This window comes from Mastigoproctus giganteus, chromosome 2 (assembly GCF_048544385.1).
Source record: "Mastigoproctus giganteus isolate SK-2022 chromosome 2, ASM4854438v1, whole genome shotgun sequence".
Classification (NCBI taxonomy): Eukaryota; Metazoa; Arthropoda; class Arachnida; order Uropygi; family Thelyphonidae; genus Mastigoproctus; species Mastigoproctus giganteus.
This window is the reverse complement of record NC_143576.1, coordinates 166,291,782-166,309,303: the sequence shown is the minus strand read 5'-3', so window position 1 is coordinate 166,309,303 and position 17,522 is coordinate 166,291,782. Positions and strand designations below refer to the sequence as shown.

General features: G+C 37.0%; 1 protein-coding gene across 3 annotated transcripts in view; it reads left to right on the top strand.

The window, feature by feature from the left end:
* Positions 1 to 17,522, top strand: part of bchs (WD repeat and FYVE domain containing 3 bchs) — a 1,877,108-nt gene that overhangs the window by 268,301 nt on the left and 1,591,285 nt on the right. For all 3 annotated transcript variants that reach the window (XM_090389621.1, XM_090389619.1, XM_090389620.1), the window contains exons 11-13: positions 943 to 1,040; positions 1,132 to 1,307; positions 16,614 to 16,706. In XM_090389621.1, the coding sequence (XP_090245747.1) occupies positions 943 to 1,040; positions 1,132 to 1,307; positions 16,614 to 16,706 (367 nt within the window). The remainder of the gene's footprint in view (positions 1 to 942; positions 1,041 to 1,131; positions 1,308 to 16,613; positions 16,707 to 17,522) is intronic.

Here is a 17,522-nt window from a genome sequence, read left to right as displayed (position 1 = left end):
CTGTTGTGGATGTAACAGGGGAGATATGAGCAGAAGCCTCATTTTGGTGGACTACCATTTGGTATCAGTTCCTTTGTGTGTATTTTCATGTGAATATGGGCCACCTAGATATCTTTGATGACTGAATTGGCAGTTGGAAGTCCTGACTGACAGAATTGGGAGTTCATTTCTCAGTGGTTTCAGGTTTACATCATGTATCATATTCACACAATGTTTTAGTAAAGGAGGTTTGTAGACAGTTGTGTTATGATATACAATGCATATTCTTTGAAATGTAATTTTTTTGGTTGCTTGTTTTACAGAATTATTTATAGGTAGGATTTAATACAAATCACTTTTTTTGGAATTATTGTCAGTATCCACTTTTTTGTGTGTGCATGCTGTTTTTTACTTTTTTGCTTTTTTGCATTCAATATTAATATTCAGTAATTCAATTTTATAACAATATTAGCCGACTGAGCTAGCTGGGTGAGTAAAGTGCCTGCATGGCAATCCAAAGGTTGCAGATTCGAATCCCGCCTCGGGCTTGGATCAGAGTAGAAAATGCAAAACCTTGGGAGGTGCAATATTGCCACAGAAGCCAATGCGCCCACTAACAAAAAAAAAAAAAAAAAAAATATATATATATAACAATATTAAAATGAATATCTAAATAGTTTCTCTGGACATTTTTAAAGTTTTAATTACAATTTATGATTAGTATGTGTAGAGTGTTACTTTTAGTTTATTCATTAGTAATTTTAGTTTATTCAACTGTAAAAACATGAAACGTAGGCATTTTTGTAGTATACAAATAGGTACTGTACTATTTGTATTTTTTTTAGTTATCAAAATTTGGAAAACCCCTGCTTTAGATGCAGATATTTGTTATAAAATCCTTTGTTAGCTTGTTGTTTTTTTGACTTGTATAATGTATTTGCATTTCTTGTATATATTTTTCAGGAAAAATTTCTCAAGTTGTTAGAGTTCATTGTTTATGATTTGAAGTTTGTACCATGTAAGGAACTCATAAGTTTGAGTATTCTCCTAAAGACACAGAGGTAAGTATTTGTTTGGTTTGGTTATAGAAGATGCTTTTAGAATAAAGTTTATTTTTAACCGGATTTTATATAACTATTTATTTCTTTACAGCTCAACATCATGCAGCATAGCATGCCTGTGTACATTATTAAATATTCTGCAGAGCAATTCAGTTTTCAAAGATGTTTTCCGTGAGGTTGGTCTTTTAGAAGTGTTGGTTACCTGTCTTCACCGTTATGCAGCTTTATTAAAGGAAGCCTATCCTGAAGGTTCTGGAGAAAAGTTAGGTAAGAAAGCTGTAGGAAGAATTTTTAGTTGTTATTTTCAAAATCGGAGTAAACGAGTCACATTTTATCTTAAATAGTAAATTTCATGTGCAAATCATAACATATTGCATTTTAAATAAATTTTTAATTTCTGGTGGAGTCTAATTTTGATCCCCCCCCCATATTTTTTTATATAAAAAACTGCAACCATTATCAATCTACTGCAGGATGGAAGCCTCCTCAACAATTCATGTTGAAGGAACCAGACCATAATCTGCCATGCTGGTCCAAGGTGGATTTGAATATTGACCGTATTTAGTAGTTCGGCTTGAACCCTGGTCTACTCAAAGAGTGTGTGCTATTGCACTTCCGCCCCTGACTGCTCGTCCACGAATGCCTCATTTTCATATAAAGTGATTGCTATTTTTCTGCAGTACTTGTTTTTATGTAGTATTTTTATATATTATTTAGCTTACTTTGTAATACAACTAAGCTAAATGTTAATGAAGTAATAGTTATATTTACCCATTGTTTGGGCACCCCTTTATTTACTCTGACAGGCTATCCATTCAAAGCTTTAAACACAATCGATTCTTGTCCAGGCAATACAATTTGCAGAACTGAAGCCTTTCTTGGTGGGAAAATCCTTTGTTTCTACACTAATCATGTTACTCTTCTCTTCACTTGTTCTAAGATTCTCATCCCTTCCTAAAATGGAGCTTCTAGATCTGTATGCAGTACTCCAAATGTGATCTAAACAATGGGATAATCACAGCATCATCCCTGCTGGAAAGATTCCTGTATGTCATTGCTAAATCCCCATGAGCTGTCCTACCAGCCTGTCTTTACTGTTCAGAGAATGTTGCCTGAGTGCACATTTACCCTCATTGTGGTACCACAAAGTCGGTATATTATTCTGGGATTATTGCTGTCCATATGCATTGCCTTGCATTTGTTAATACAGGCTGGCCTCGATTAACGTGATTAATTCGTCCTGTGAGTGCATCGCACAAAACGGAAACGTGTTAATCGAATATAATAATCAATAGGAAAAATTATAATTCGTCCTTGACCTTCTGGAATGTCCATAAAGAATTTTAAAAATACCTTTTAAATAACTTTTTAACTATATACAATGTAAAATATAATGCAAATAATTATGTAATAAAATGTTTATTGCATAAAACAGCGGTTCCCAAACTGTGCACCATGGAATATTTTAAATTTTCGAGGGAAACACAGTGATACTCGACATTTGTTGGATACCGTGTGAACTATTAGCTCGAGGTAGTTCACAGTTTCAACTTTTCTTATTAAGTTGTTTGGACCTACCTATTTAATAAATGGAACATTTAAAAATTTGAATTTTTAAATGAGTCAGATGAAAATGTTACAGGAAAGGAAATAACGGTAAAAGAACCAGATGAAATCTTTCGCATCACAGAGAACCTCAAACCTTTTTCTTTGAGGTTCTCTGTGATATTTATTTCGCCAGGGCCCAGAGAAGGTTGTTGTCAGCCACTGGAAATTGATTAATGAAAAGAGAAAGTCAACACTGTTCAAATTTGAACTTTTAAATGTAAGTCTGCATTGACTTTATTAGGGGGAATCAAACAAGTAACACGTCTTCTTCCAATGGTTGATGGAACACACTGAGGCAGGCAGCATGCAAACATTTGTTTATTGCCCGTCCGACGTGCGGTAAGCTTAACGTGTGATTCAAATCTTTTTCAACTGTTGCATAAAAAAAAAAAAAAAAAAAGTTAATTTGCATCGTATAAAGTGAAAAGTGGTATAATTTTTTTCAAATAGCGGTAACTGAAAAATGCGTTAATCAAACTCGCATTATTCGAGGCCTGGCTGTATTAAATTTCAAGTGCCACATCTCAACCCATTTTAAACAAAAATCAATTTTTAAGTAAGAAAAATATCAGCCACCCTGACAACCTTCATATCACTGTGAACTTAGACTTTAAGCTTGATATGCCTTCATCAGTATCATTTATAAATATTGAAAACAACAGTGTGCCTCTAAACTCTGAGTGACTCCACTAATAACGTTAACCTTCATCATCTTCCACTCAGACATCCCTTTAATCTTAGCAGTAATGGCATCTTTTATCTATGGTTGACTCAGATTGCGAACAAACTGAATGAGTATTTTGCCTCTACATTCACACATGAGGAATTATTAAGGTTTGAAAATGGCAGAAGGTTATCAAATTGTAGCAGGATACTTAATGATTTTGTAATAACTGAAAGCAAAGTGGAGGAGAAATTGTCGAAGTTAAACATAAGAAAAGCACCTGGGGTGGATGGGATCTATCCAGTTATATTAAAGGAGGCGGCAAAGCAACTAAGCAAACCCTTAGCCATAATTATGAGAGCATCCTTGGACTTAGGGGAGGTTCCCACTGACTGGAGATGTGTAAATGTATCCCCAATTCACAAAGGGGGATCGAAGGGTGACACGAGTAATTACAGACCAGTTACTTTAACTTCTGTTCTGAGTAAAATAATGGAGTCGCTGGTTAAATATGTATTGCAGGATCATCTAGACAAGACTGCAGCAATAATTCAGACACGGCATGGGTTTGTTAAGGGAAAGTCTTGTCTCACAAATTTGATAGGATATTATGATGTGGTTACAAAGGAACTGGATGCAAAAAATAATTTTGATATCATATACTTGGATTTCAGGAAAGCTTTTGACACTGTTGCGCATGAAAGACTACTGTACAAATTGGTGCAGAATGGTATTAAGGGTAAGTTGCTGCAATGGATAAAAGGATGGTTAAGTGGGAGAAGACAGAGGGTGGTAATCAATGGGTGTTGCTCTTCGTGGACTAATGTTATTAGTGGAGTCCCAAGGGTTCGGTGTTGGGTCCACTGTTGTTTTGTATATTTATCAAATGATATTGATGAAGGTATATCAGGCTTAATGTCGAAGTTTGCAGATGATACAAAGGTTGGCAGGGTTGTTAATGACAGTAATGGCAGTGTGCTACTGCTACAGGATCTAGATAATTTGGGCAGGTGGGCTAAGAAGTGGCAACTGAAATTTAACCTTGACAAATGCAAAGTACTGCATATGGGTATAAGTAACCCCAGAGAAACGTACCAACTGTGTGGTACTACACTTAAGGTGGTAGAAAATGAAAAAGACCTGGGAGTAATTGTGCAGGCAGATATGAAGTTTTCTGAGCAATGCAGACAGGCTGCCAGGGCAGGTCATGGGGTTTTGTCAATGATATATACGAATTTTGCTAGCAGGGAAAAGGAGGTGATTATCCCTCTGTATAAGGCAATGGTCAGGCCACGCCTTGAGTACTGCGTACAGGTCTGGAGGCCACATTTTAGGAAGGATGTAGATTTGCTTGAGCATGTACAGAGAAGGTCAACAAGATTGGTGAGGGGAATGAAGGGATCCTCTTATCAAGAGAGGCTCAAGTTCTCCAAATTGCAGTGGCTGGAGATTAGGCACCTGCGTGGTGATCTGATTGAAGTGTATAAGGCCTTGAATTGGTTGAGCACGCTGAATTCTAATGGGATCCTTCCACTTGGTCAGATTACGAACCTAAGGGGGCATAAATTCAAATTAAGAAAAGACAGATGTAGAATAGATGTGTGGAAATTTGCCTTTAGCCAGCGGGTGGTTAATTGCCGGAACAAACTTCCATCTATCGTTGTGGAAGTTGATAGGTTGAATAAATTTAAGGAGGAACTGGATAGGCATTTGGAAGGAATGGTGTGGTTTTTTTTTTTTTTTTTGGCTGATGCTGCATAAGCTCATACACTTGCTTTCTTGCATCACATGCCACTACTATTGCTACACTACACCAATTATTATAGCAATGTTTTGTGTCAAACAATACAGAAGTTTTTCTAGAATCTAAGTAAATGATTCTAGAATTAATTTTTTCATCCAGTTCCTTTGTTACTGCACCATAGTGTCCACTCAGATTGGTAAGACTAGCCTGCCACTTAATAAATCTATGCTGTTACTGAATTATAACTGCATTTTTGTTTAGCTGATCCAGCATTAATTCTTTTACCAGTGACTATTATTTTTGCTGGAACAGAAGGCAGGCTAACAGGTCTGTAATTACTCACTTCATTCTTTGATTTCCTCTTTGTGAACTGGGGATACATTTGCTTTCTTCAGCATATAGGGGCCTCCCCTAAATCCAAGGATGCTCTTTTAATAATGGCTAAAGGTTTGCTGACTTCTTTTGCTGCTGCTGTTAGATCCCACCTAAAAAAAAATATACTTCTGGCATCCTCCATGCCCAAGAAATTTCTCATCTGTAAATGTAGAAGCCAAATACATATTCAGTTTATCTGCAACCCGAGCAGGATCATCAACAGTTACACCATTCATATCTTGAATGGTGTAACTTGCACCATTTACACCAGAATTTACACCATTCATATCTTGAATGGTGTAAATTCTTGCTGCTTATCTTTGTGACTTGATTATGGACAAGTTTATAATTGCTGTATATTTCTGTATCTTTGATAATTTATGTTTATCCCCATGGAGTTGTCTTCTCTGCTACTGTTCTCTTCAGTTCATCTGGCATCCATTGAGGTCTAAACCTTGACCAGTGTCCTATAGTTGAATGCACAATTAGAACTTGCTGTTGTAACATCATTAGTTAGCATTAGCAGAGGCAGATGGTGCAAGAAAGCAAGCTTATGCAGTATCAGCCAAAAAAAACTTCTCATTTTACCCATCCATTCGCTCCAAAAGTTGACTAAATTCAAGTTCTAACTTGTATTTATTTAAGCTATCAACTTCCACAATGACAGATGGAAGTCTGTTCCAGCCGTCATCTGCTACTGGCTAAAGGCAAATTTCCACACATCTGTTCTACAACCAAGGGGCTCTTATCTGGTGAGTATGGGCTTGGCACACCCAGGGTCCTGAGCTGGTTATCATCATTCTTCTCTTTCTTGGTGATTCCCTTCCCTTTTACTTCTGACTTTCATTCTCTCTCTTTCTCTCTCTCCCCCCCCCCTCTCTCTCTCTCTCTCTCACAGGGTAATTCAGAAATTTTTTTTTTTTTTGGCTGGTGTAGCATAAGCCTCAGGCTTCCCTGCACTATATGGCTGTTAATAATATTAAACTATCTTTCATCAATTTGAGTTTATGATGCCTCTTCAGGTTCATAATCTGAGCAAGAGAAAGAATCCCATCTCTTGCCCAATGAATTGAGCCTGCTCAAATCATTCAAGGTTTTATACACTTTTTTAATCAGATCACTTCTCAGGTGTCTAGTCTCCAGATGCTGTAATTTACAGATATTAAGCCTTTCTTGGTAAGAAAAGCTTAATTTCTGCAATTCCTCACCAGTCTTGTTGCCCTTCTCTATACTCATTCTAGCAACTCTACATCTTTCCTAAAATCAGACCTTCCAGACCTGTGCATACTCAAGGTGTGGCCTGACCATTCCCTACTAGCAAAATTCCTCTATATCATTGACAAGACCCCATTAGCTGCCTGGCAGCCTGTTTGCACTGTTCAGAAAATTTCATATCTTACTGGACAATTATCCGCCTATCTTTTGCATTCTCCACTGCCGCGAGTGTGGTACCATAAAGTGGGAACATTTTTTTGAGGTTTTTGCTACTCATATGCAGTAATTTGCATTTGTCAATGTTAAACTTCAGTTGTCACTTCTCAGCCCATCTGCCTAGCTTTTCTAGATACCATTGCAGTAGCATACTGCCATTAACAACCCTACCAACCTTTGTATTTCATCAAATTTGGACATTAAGCCTGATATACCTTCATCAATATAATTGATAAATATACAAAACAACAATGGGCCAAGCACCGAATCCTGGTTGACTCCACTAATAACATTATTCCACATAGAGCAGTGTCCATTGATTACAACTCTGTCTTCTCCCACTCAACTATCCTTTTATCAATTGTGGCAACTTGCCATTAATGCCATACTGCTCCAATTTTTACAGTAGTCTTCCATGTGCAAAAAGCTTTCCTGAAATCCTAGTATATGATATCAAAATTATTTTTTGCATCCAGTTGCTTTGTGACCACATCATAGTATCCAATCAAATTGGTCAGATAAGACTTCCCCTTAACAAACCCATGCTGTGTCTGAACTATAACTGCAGTATTGTCTAGATCAGTGATGTCCAACCTTTTCCTCTACGGGGTCCGTATTCAAATTTAGTTTTGTTTCTTGGGCCGCACAGAGTGATTTGAGAAAAAATTGTGTCAAATTTTCTATACCTTGTTACTCATAAAGGAATTTTCTATTTTCATGTTAGCGTTTTTTTCTTTTCATGCTATATATATAAAAAAAATGCAAATTTCCAGTACTTTTATGTGCAACAAATCTATGTCAGTGATTTATTTTTGAGATTTTATTAAAATTATAAAAATATGACTTTTTTTTCTTTTTTTTTTAAATACTTTACTTTTGTGTCTGTTTGAAATACTTCACTTTTGTTTAAAAAAAATACTTTACTTTTGCTTTTAAATGCTCATTTTAGAAAATTTGCAACCTAAGGAAATTAAATTAACAAATTAAATTAAAGTATAAATGAATTAAAAGAATAATGAATTCCTTGAATTCATGTACATAACTTGAGAATATATTATGTAGAGGCAAAGGGAAATAAAACAGAGTGTGGGAAGGGAAAAGGTAGTAAAAATAAGAGATGAAAATTGCAAAGAAGAAGGAAAGCAAGAATTTCTGAATCGCCCAATGGACGGAAAAACGAATGATAAAAAGTAAAAAGATAGCAAAGAAAAAGCTGGGAATGAAAAAAATGTTTTGAAAAAGTGAATTTGGAGATCAAAAATGCATTAAGTGTGACAGGCAGTGGTATAGAAATGGGGAAATAAAGCAGGACAAGAGAAGGATTAAGGTATTAAAGGCAAAGGAGGCAAAAATGGCAGAGAATAAGAAAAGTAAGAATGTCCAAATCACCCTTGTATTACGCTAATAGTTCAATGGACAGAAGAAAGAAGAATAGAAAGTAGAAAGATAAAAAGAAAAGCAATTAAAGGATACTAGGAAGCTAGGTGTGTAAAAACCCAATCTCATAGAGAGGGCCTTGGGTGAGAGAGAGTGTTAATTGAAGGAGAAACTAATACCACTATCCTGTGAAATGTTTTAAAATGTCGAAAAATATGGCCAAAAATAAGAATATATCAGAATGAATTTAATAAAGTAAAAATTGTGAATATCAGAAAACAATTAAATACCTGTTATTCATTATGTTTCATCAAGGTAGGCATAAATGGAATATAAACAGAAGTAAAGAGCTATGAGAACTGTGGAGTTGCTCAGTAGAAAGCTGTGTAAAAAAGAAATAGTGCCCTCTATAGCTATTATTGTAACATAGAAATGAGTCGAACTATCGAATAGAAATAAAAAATGAATGCGAAAGGCTGATTGGCGAGGGGGAGATTCTGAAGAAATGAGAAAGAGCAGCGTGCCATGGATGATAAGAAGAATATAAAATATCATTTCAATTGTAAATGATTATTAAAAGTAAAAATGAAGATAGACTTAGGAGCATAGATAAAAAGCATAGATATCATTCAGAGAGAAGTCATATAATACGTTCACTTTCAAAGTAGTGGAACTACCACCTTTGAAATATACACTGGTGTTCAAAGAAAGTGCATCGCCCCTTAAAATTGTAATTGTCATCCAAATAATATAAGTATATGGCAATATTTCTTACAGATTGCATCAGATGAGATTTACACACGTAGGTGATGACATAATATTGGATCAGCGGTTACTTTCAGCTATATAAGCAAGGATGGCGAGTTATGTGCAGTTGACACAACGAAGAAAGAGTGCTATTGTTGCTTTACATGAGGAAGGATGTTCTTCCCGTCATATTGCTTATAGAGTGTTGTCTTGTAATCAGTCAACAGTGAGATTTCTTTCCAAACTCAAGAATACTGGTTCTGCTAATAGGAAAAAAGGAACCTGATGCAAATGAGGACCAAAACAGGACCACGTTTTGAAGCACTTATGCCTTACAAACCGTAAAGCTTCTTTGTCTGAGCTGAAAAGAGAATGGGAAGAACATACAGGAGCGGTAGCAAGTGCAGTAACAGTCAGTCAAAAATGGGCTTATAGCCCATCATCCTAAGAAGAAGCCCCTGCTCACACAAAAAATGAAAAAGACCCAATTACTTTGGTGTAAGGAGCATGTCAAATGGACCGTCAAGTAGTGGAAGTCAGTTATTTTCTCGGATGTGAAGAAATTCAACCTGCATGTCTCTGATGGGAGACAAGCAATTTGCTGTAGGCATGGTGATCCAGACTGTTTGGTGTCTACAGTGAAATTCCTTACCAGCCAAATGATATGGAGTTGCATTTTGTATTGCAGAGTAGGTCACCTGCAGTTTATTTAAGGTTCTGTAAATGCCAATGGATATGTTGGATGGCAAATAGCTGCCAACCATTAGAGACCATTTCAACCTGAAAAGAAACTGCATCTTTCAGGACGGCTCTGCTGCTTGTCATTGGGTGAAAAGTGTAAGTAAGCACTTCTGTAGATACTTTAGCTTCATTTCTGCATTAGAGGTTTGACAGTAATGTGTTTACATTTGTTGCAGGTGAAAAACTTGGAAGAATGGTCCATAACAACTCTTAGCTGGCCAGGAAACAACCCGGACCTGAATCCTATAGAGAACTGTTGGCGTCGTGTGGAATCTGCAGTTGCCAGAAAGAAACCAAAAACCCTTCGTGAACTTCAGGAAGCCATAATTCGTGTTTGGAACTACGAATTATCAATTGATTTTCTTCAGAAATTGATCTTGTCAATGCCTTGTTGGTGTGCTGCTGTTATCAGGGCCAGAGGCAGTTCAACTAAATGTTAGTTTGCATCTGGTGAACTTTTCATTTTGTTTTCCATTAAAAATGATAAACTGAAGCAAATTGAGGGCTTCTGGTAACATTTCAGCCATAATTGTTGTGTTTACCAAAACTGTTGTATGCTCATTTTGGAAGGCGTCTCCGTAGCCAGGTGGGAAGGAGCAGCAGTGCATAGCACACGCTTCTTGATTAGACCGGGGTTTGAGCCCGTCACCACCAAATACGGAGGATGCAGAAAGGTCAGGGAATGACCACCACATATTCCGGAGCAATATGGCCTTAGTTGCTAATGCTCCTAAAAACTAATAACAACAAACAGCTCATTTTGGAATATTTTGAGAGCACCTGTCAAATATTACTTAGCTTTGCCTTGACTATTAATAAATGTCTTTTGTTTATATTTCTGTTTGTGATGCTAGTCATTAATGTACTATACCATCGCAAAAAAGGGTTAGAAATGTGAAATTCCTAGGTGATGCACTTTTTTTGAACACCAGTGTACATCTCTACAAGTAGTATCAAGTTAGCACTAACCCATGAGACATAATAAATCAAAATTTTTGTTTGTATATATATATATATATATATATATATATATATATATATATACTTATGTGTCTGCTGGCTGGATGAAACTGTTTGTGGGCCTTATTTTGGGAACTGCTGATTTAAATGAACAATCCATGTGAGGTCATTAATATTTGCTAAAGCCTCAGCATCTTGATTGGCTGTGTCCCTCTTCCAAGTAACAAAGTCTCTGACAGGGAATATCAAAATGGACATATACAGAAGTAGCGCCTTTGAAGTGAAGGTGATCACAGAGTATAATTAATCGACTGAGATGAGCAATGGTTGAATGAACTGAAAAAGGAAGTGGGGGTTGGCATGTACATCATTGAGATTGATACTGAGACCATGTATACTTGTGAAATGAACAAGGTTTTTAAAAAGTATATGATTTCCTTTCTGTAAATTTCCGATAACCTACCAAAAAATAAAATTAAACTTTGAACTTTTGCTTCAGCATTATATCTTTATTACTAGTTACACATTTAGTTGCTAGTCGTATGTTACAAATCACAGGGAATTTAGTATTCCAAGAATCTTAGACAGACAATGAGAGAAAAGAATACTCTTGATCTGATTATTAGCAGATCAAGAGTCCATTTATTTGTTTCATTCATTCTCTTCGTTCATTAAAAATCTGCAGAAAACAGACACACTAGGTGGCAGAGATTCCAGTGTAATGATGTGGGACTTATTTAAGGATGTAACTACCAACAAGGGTAAAGGGAAATGATTTTGATTTCATAAAGGCAACAGCAAATTCTAAATGGGAAGCATTCAGTGATGTAATCATTGAAGATTATCAGATGTACTGATGAGACTCATGGCATAGAAGAAAAATTCCTGGAATGCATATGTTACAGGTGATACAGAAGCCTGCAGTAGATATAAAGTTTTCATCAAGTCACTAGAAAGAAGGAAGGAGATGAATCACATTGATCCACTAGATGTGAATGGTTTAACTGTTGGTGATCCTGCTCAAGTTGCTGGCAGACTGAATAGGTATTTTGCCTCTACCTTCAAATATTAGAAATATTTTAGGGCTGGAGATGCTGGAAGTGTCAAATTCTAACAGGGAACTGAATGATTTTGATAACTGAAAAGAAAGTGGGTGATAAATTGTTGAAGCTACAAGGGGTGATCATTTAATTCACAGACTGCTGCAAGATCTTATCTCATCATCTGAATCTTTTGTTGAGTCCTCCTTCTTGAAATACTCTCCCTCGAACTTCACACACTTTCGCCATCATCGTACCCACGCATTAAATGCTTCCTGCAAGCCATTTTTTGAAAGGCTGCAAAGTGCTTCCATTGTGGCTCTGCGAGCATTGTTGTTGAATGTGAAACACTTCCCTTTCAGAGCTTTCTTGAGATGTGGAAATAGGGCTTATTCACACCGGGCTAAGTCTAGTGAATAAGGGTAATGTGGAAGAATCTTGGTACCTATGGCAGTGATCACTACCTGCACAACATTAACTGTATGGGGCCTGGCATTGTCTTGATGGAGTAACCACTTCACACTGGAAAGTTCTTGGTTTCTCAAAAATGGCACAGCAAAGTTCAACTCTGGGAACCTCAGAGTATGTTTCCTTTTTCATAGTTGTTCCACAAGGCACAAAATATGTAACAAGAATGCCTTTTATGGCTTAATTTTTTCGGTCTTGGTGAATCATAATGCTTCCACTCACTTGACTGTTGTTTTTTCTCTGGATCGTAGTGAAAAATCCAAGTTTCATTACAAGTCACGGGGTCAAGTTTTGACCCCGTGACTTGTAATGAAACTTTTGGAAAAACGGGGTCAAGTTTTGACCCCGTTTTTCCAAATGATCAATCATATCTTTGCACTTTTCTTTGTCTATTCTTTGCTGTTTTTGTTCTGGAGTCAAATTCAGTGTGGAATCCAGCAGGGACAGACTTGCAAAATTTTCAGGTGATCTTTCATGATATTGTGAGCACTACCATATGAAATGGACATTCTGATGGCTAATTCATGAAGTATAATTTGCCTGTCTTCATCCAAGTTTTCTTGGGCTTTTGTGAGTTACTCAGGAGTTGTTGAGGAAGAAGGCTGACAAAAGGTCTTTGTTCATCTGCAACATACTCACAGCCTTCATTGAATCACTTGTTTTATTTAAATATGGCTGTCCTAACAAGATACTCATTACGATATGCTCATTCATCTCTCTAACTGTTTCCAATGCATTTAAGCTCCATCTGACACAATAACGAATCGCATATTGCTGTTCAATCTGTATGTCCGACATGATGGAGGAGAAATTGTTGAAGATAAACACAAGAAAGGCACCTGGGGTGGATGGAATCTATACAGTTATATTAAAGGAGGCAGCAATGGAAGTAAGCAAACCCTTAGCCATAATTATGAGAGCTTCCTTGGACTCAGGGGAGGTACCCATAGACTGGAAATGTGCAAATGTGACCCCAATTCACAAAGGAGGATCAAAGGCTGACACAAGTAATTATAGACCTGTGAGTTTAACTTCTGTTCCCGGAAAATTAATGGAGGCACTGGTTAAAGAAGTACTGCAGGATCATCTAGACAAGACTTCAGTTATAGCTCAGACACAGCATGGTTTTGTTAAGGGGAAGTCTTGCCTGACCAATTTGATTGGATACTATGATGCAGTCACAAAAGAACTGGATGCAGGGAATAACTTTGATATTATATACTTGGATCTTAGAAAGACTTTTGATACTGTTGCACATGGAAGACTGCTGCACAAATTGGAGCAGTGTGGCATTGGAGGCAAATTGCTGCTATGGATAAAGGGGTGGTTGAGGGGGAGAAGACAGAGAGTGGTAATCAATGGACACTGCTCATCGTGGACTAATGTTATTAGTGGAGTCCCTCAGGGTTCAGTATTGGGTCCTTTATTGTTTTCTGTATTTATAAATGATATTGATGATGGTATATCAAGCTTAATGTCCAAGTTTGCAGACGATACGAAGGTTGGCAGGGTTGTCAAGGACACTACTAGCACTATGCTGCTGCAACAGGATCTGGAAAGGTTGAGCAGATGGGCTGAGAGGTGGCAAATGAAGTACTACATATGGGAAGCAGCAACCCCAGAGCAATATCAACTCTGTGGTACTACACTGACAGTGGTAGAGAATGAAAGGGACCTGGGGGTGGTTGTGCAGGCAGATATGAAGTTCTCTGAGCAGTGCAGACGGGCTGCAAGAGTAGCTCATGGTGTATTGTCAATGATATATAGGAATTTTTCTAGCAGGGATAAGGAGGTGATTATTCCCTTGTATAAGGCAATGGGCAGGCCACACCTAGAGTACTGTATACAGGCCTGGAGACCTCATTTCAAGAAGGATGTAGAGCTGCTGGAACGAGTACAGAGAAGGGCAACAAGATTAGTGAATGGAACAAAGGGGTGCTCTTATGAAGAAAGGCTCAAGTTTTGCGAATTACAGTGTCTGGAGACTAGGCAGCAGTGAGGTGATCTGATAGAGGTGTATAAAACCTTGAATGGTTTGAGCATGCTCAATGCTGATGGGATTCTTCCTCTTGCTCAGAATAATCACCTGAGAGGGCATAAATTCAAATTGAGGAAAAACAGATGTAGGATAGATGTGCGGAAATTTGCCTTTAGCCAGCGGGTGGTTGGTAGGTGGAACAGACTTCCATCCCTTGTCGTGGAAGTTGATAGCCTAAATAAGTTTAAGGCTCGGCTGGACAGGTATTTCAAACGAACAGAGGGGTGAAGTGGAAGTGGTTATTTTTTATTTATTTATTTTACTTTGATTTTTTTGGCTGATGCTGCATAAGCTTGCTTTCTTGCATCAAATGCCTCTACTAATGCTAATGATACTTACTTCAAAATGATCGTCAGTGATACGTGGCTAAAAAAACTCTTCACGCAAAAGTAGCTCGGCAAATACTGGCATGTGCACAGAGTCTGCTCAATAGCAATCAGGGATAGTTAGTGCCTATAATGGCAGTTATGGAAAGTTTGTGCGGTAAATGTAAAATCTTGCACCATTCTGCAAATTAAATGATCATCCCCTCATATAAGTAAAAAAGCCACCTGGGATGAAAAGGATTGAATTTAACCAATTATATTAACTCTGGCATCAAAAGAGGTAAGCAAGCCTTTAGCAACTAAAGAGCATCTTTGGATTCAGGGTTGGAACCCTTGGAGTTGTGTGAATGTGTGTACAATTCACATGGGAATCAAAGGGTGACATGAATAATTATAGACTGGTTAGCTTGACATCTATTTCAGGAAAAGTAATGGAGCCACTGGTTAAAGAAGTAATTGAAGGCCATATGGACGGGGGTTGTCTTGTCTGACCAGTCTGATTGGATACTGTGATGCCATAAAAAAGGAACTGGGCGCAAAAAATAATTTTGACATCATATACTTAGATTATAAAAAGCCTTTTCAATAGTGTTCTGTTTAAAAACTGTTGCGAAATTGGAGCAGTGTCACACTAAGAACAAGTTACTGCTATGGATAGACAGATGGTTGAATGGGAGAACATAGAGGATACACAGTGGTTACCAATGGTTATTACTGTACTTGGACTAATATTATTAATGGAGTTTCCCAGGATTCAGTGCTGGGCACATTGTTGTTTTCTGAAGTTAATTACATTGATGAAGCCATATCAGGTTTAATTTTTTTAAGTTTTCAGATAATATGAAGGTTGGCAGGATGGTTAAGCACAGTAATCATGGTATACTATTGCAAAAATATCTAGAAAAATTAGGCATATGGACTGAGAAATGGCAATTGATGTTTAACTTTGACAAATGCAAGTTATTTCTTATGGATGGCAGTAGTTGCTTTCTATAATCTACAACTCTATTGTACCACACACCGAGGGTAGTGGAGAATGAAAAAGATCTGGGGATAGTTGTGCAGTCACATTTGTCTCTGTGTAGTGCAGGCTGCCAATACAGCTCATGGCATTTTGTCCTTGGTGTTCAGGAATTTTTCCAGCTGGGATATGGAGATAATTTTCTGTTTTATAAAGCAGTGGTTAGGCCACATCATGTGTACTACATATAGCTCTTAATGTTTCATTTCAGGAAGGATGTGGATCTGTTGGAATGGTTGCAGAGAAGAGCAACAAGATTATTGAGGTAAAGAAAAGGATACCCTTACCAGGAAAGCCTTCAGTTCTGCAAAGTTCAGTATCTGGAGATTGAGCACTTGCAAGGAGATCTGATTGAGGTGTTTAACAATTTAAATGGCTTGAGTAAGCTTAATGCCTGTGGAATCCTCCTTGCTCAGACTACATTCATTAAGGAAGTACGTTTGTAGGATAGATGTGCCGAAATTTTCCTTCAGTCATTGGTAGTTGGTGGAATAAATTTTGATTTTGATTTGGTGGTTTGGATAAATTCAGTGGATAACTGTTTGTTGTTTGTTTGTTATTTGGTTTTTAGGAGCATTAGCAACTAAGGCCATATTGCTCCGGGGATATGAGGTGGTCATTCTCTGACCTTTCTGCATCCTCCGTATTTAGTGGGTCATGAGCTCGAACCCCGCTCTAATCAAGAAGCGTGTGCTACGCACTGCTGCTCCTGCCCACCTGGCTACGGGGGTGCTGGGTGGATAACTAGAAAACTATTAAGAAGATGAATAGTTTATTTGACTCTTTTCTTTTTTGCTTGATGTTGTATAAGCTTGCTTTTTTATTACGTGCTACTACTAATACTAAATATACTTATACTAATGTAAAAAGTTAATGCAAAAATTCTGGACTGAGTTTTGAAATACGACAGATCTGTGGTAAAATGAATGGTATCTGTGTGACCTACATGTTTATTATAATATAATTTAATTTTAATTACTGTTTAATAATTAAAAAGTTTTAAAGGCATCTTTTTTTTCTATCTCTATTGTAGCCAAAGTATGCATACCAGAGGAACAACAGACGCTAGGATCTCTAGTTATGGAAGCACTGACTTCTCTTCTTAGCAATAATTCGAGTAATGCTAGTGAGTATACATTATTCCTTGGAATTTTTAATTAAATACTTTAACACCAGGGTTATGCGAATTAACTAATATTATTAGTTTTATAGTAAGCATGAAGTATGGTGGTGGTTGTTTAAATTGTTATAATTTGTAGAATGACTTGGATGAGAATTTTTTTTTTTTTTTTATGTAAACCCCAAACACGAGAGGTATTAGACCCTATAGTACTTAGTACTGTGCTTGGGTTGGAGGTTGAGAAGATGAAAGAAGATATTTGTTGATATTGGACTTGAATTTTTGTAGACTGTAATTTTCAGGAAATACGTATGAAGGAAGGCTCAAATTAATAGCATAGCTTAATTTGCGGTACTCACCTTTTTATATAATCTGCAATTGACGTGTTGAGATAGGATAAAATGGTAATTGAGTTTAAAAATTGAAATTAATATGGATATGTTTAAATTTTGGAAACTGAGTTTCAAATATGTGCACGTCTTCATCCTTGGTTGTCACAAATTAACAGTTGAAATGATAAAGCTAGGAAAGTTAAACTGAGGAGGCCAAGAGCCGTAACAAATTGGCTTTTGTTGTTAACGTCTTCAGTTAGCGATAGTGGGAGGGAATGAACGCATGTATTTAAAAGACTATATGTTCCCGTGATGCTCTTTGATACCTGTGGTAATCTCAGGTGCATGAGATTTCAAGCCGGTGAGAGGTTATAGGGTAGTTTGGCATTTAATACATTAAATTTAGAATGATGATGAAACCACTCTATGATAAGGGTTTCGTACTGAAAAATTTTAAAATTAGATTTTAATTTAATGATAGGGATGGCTG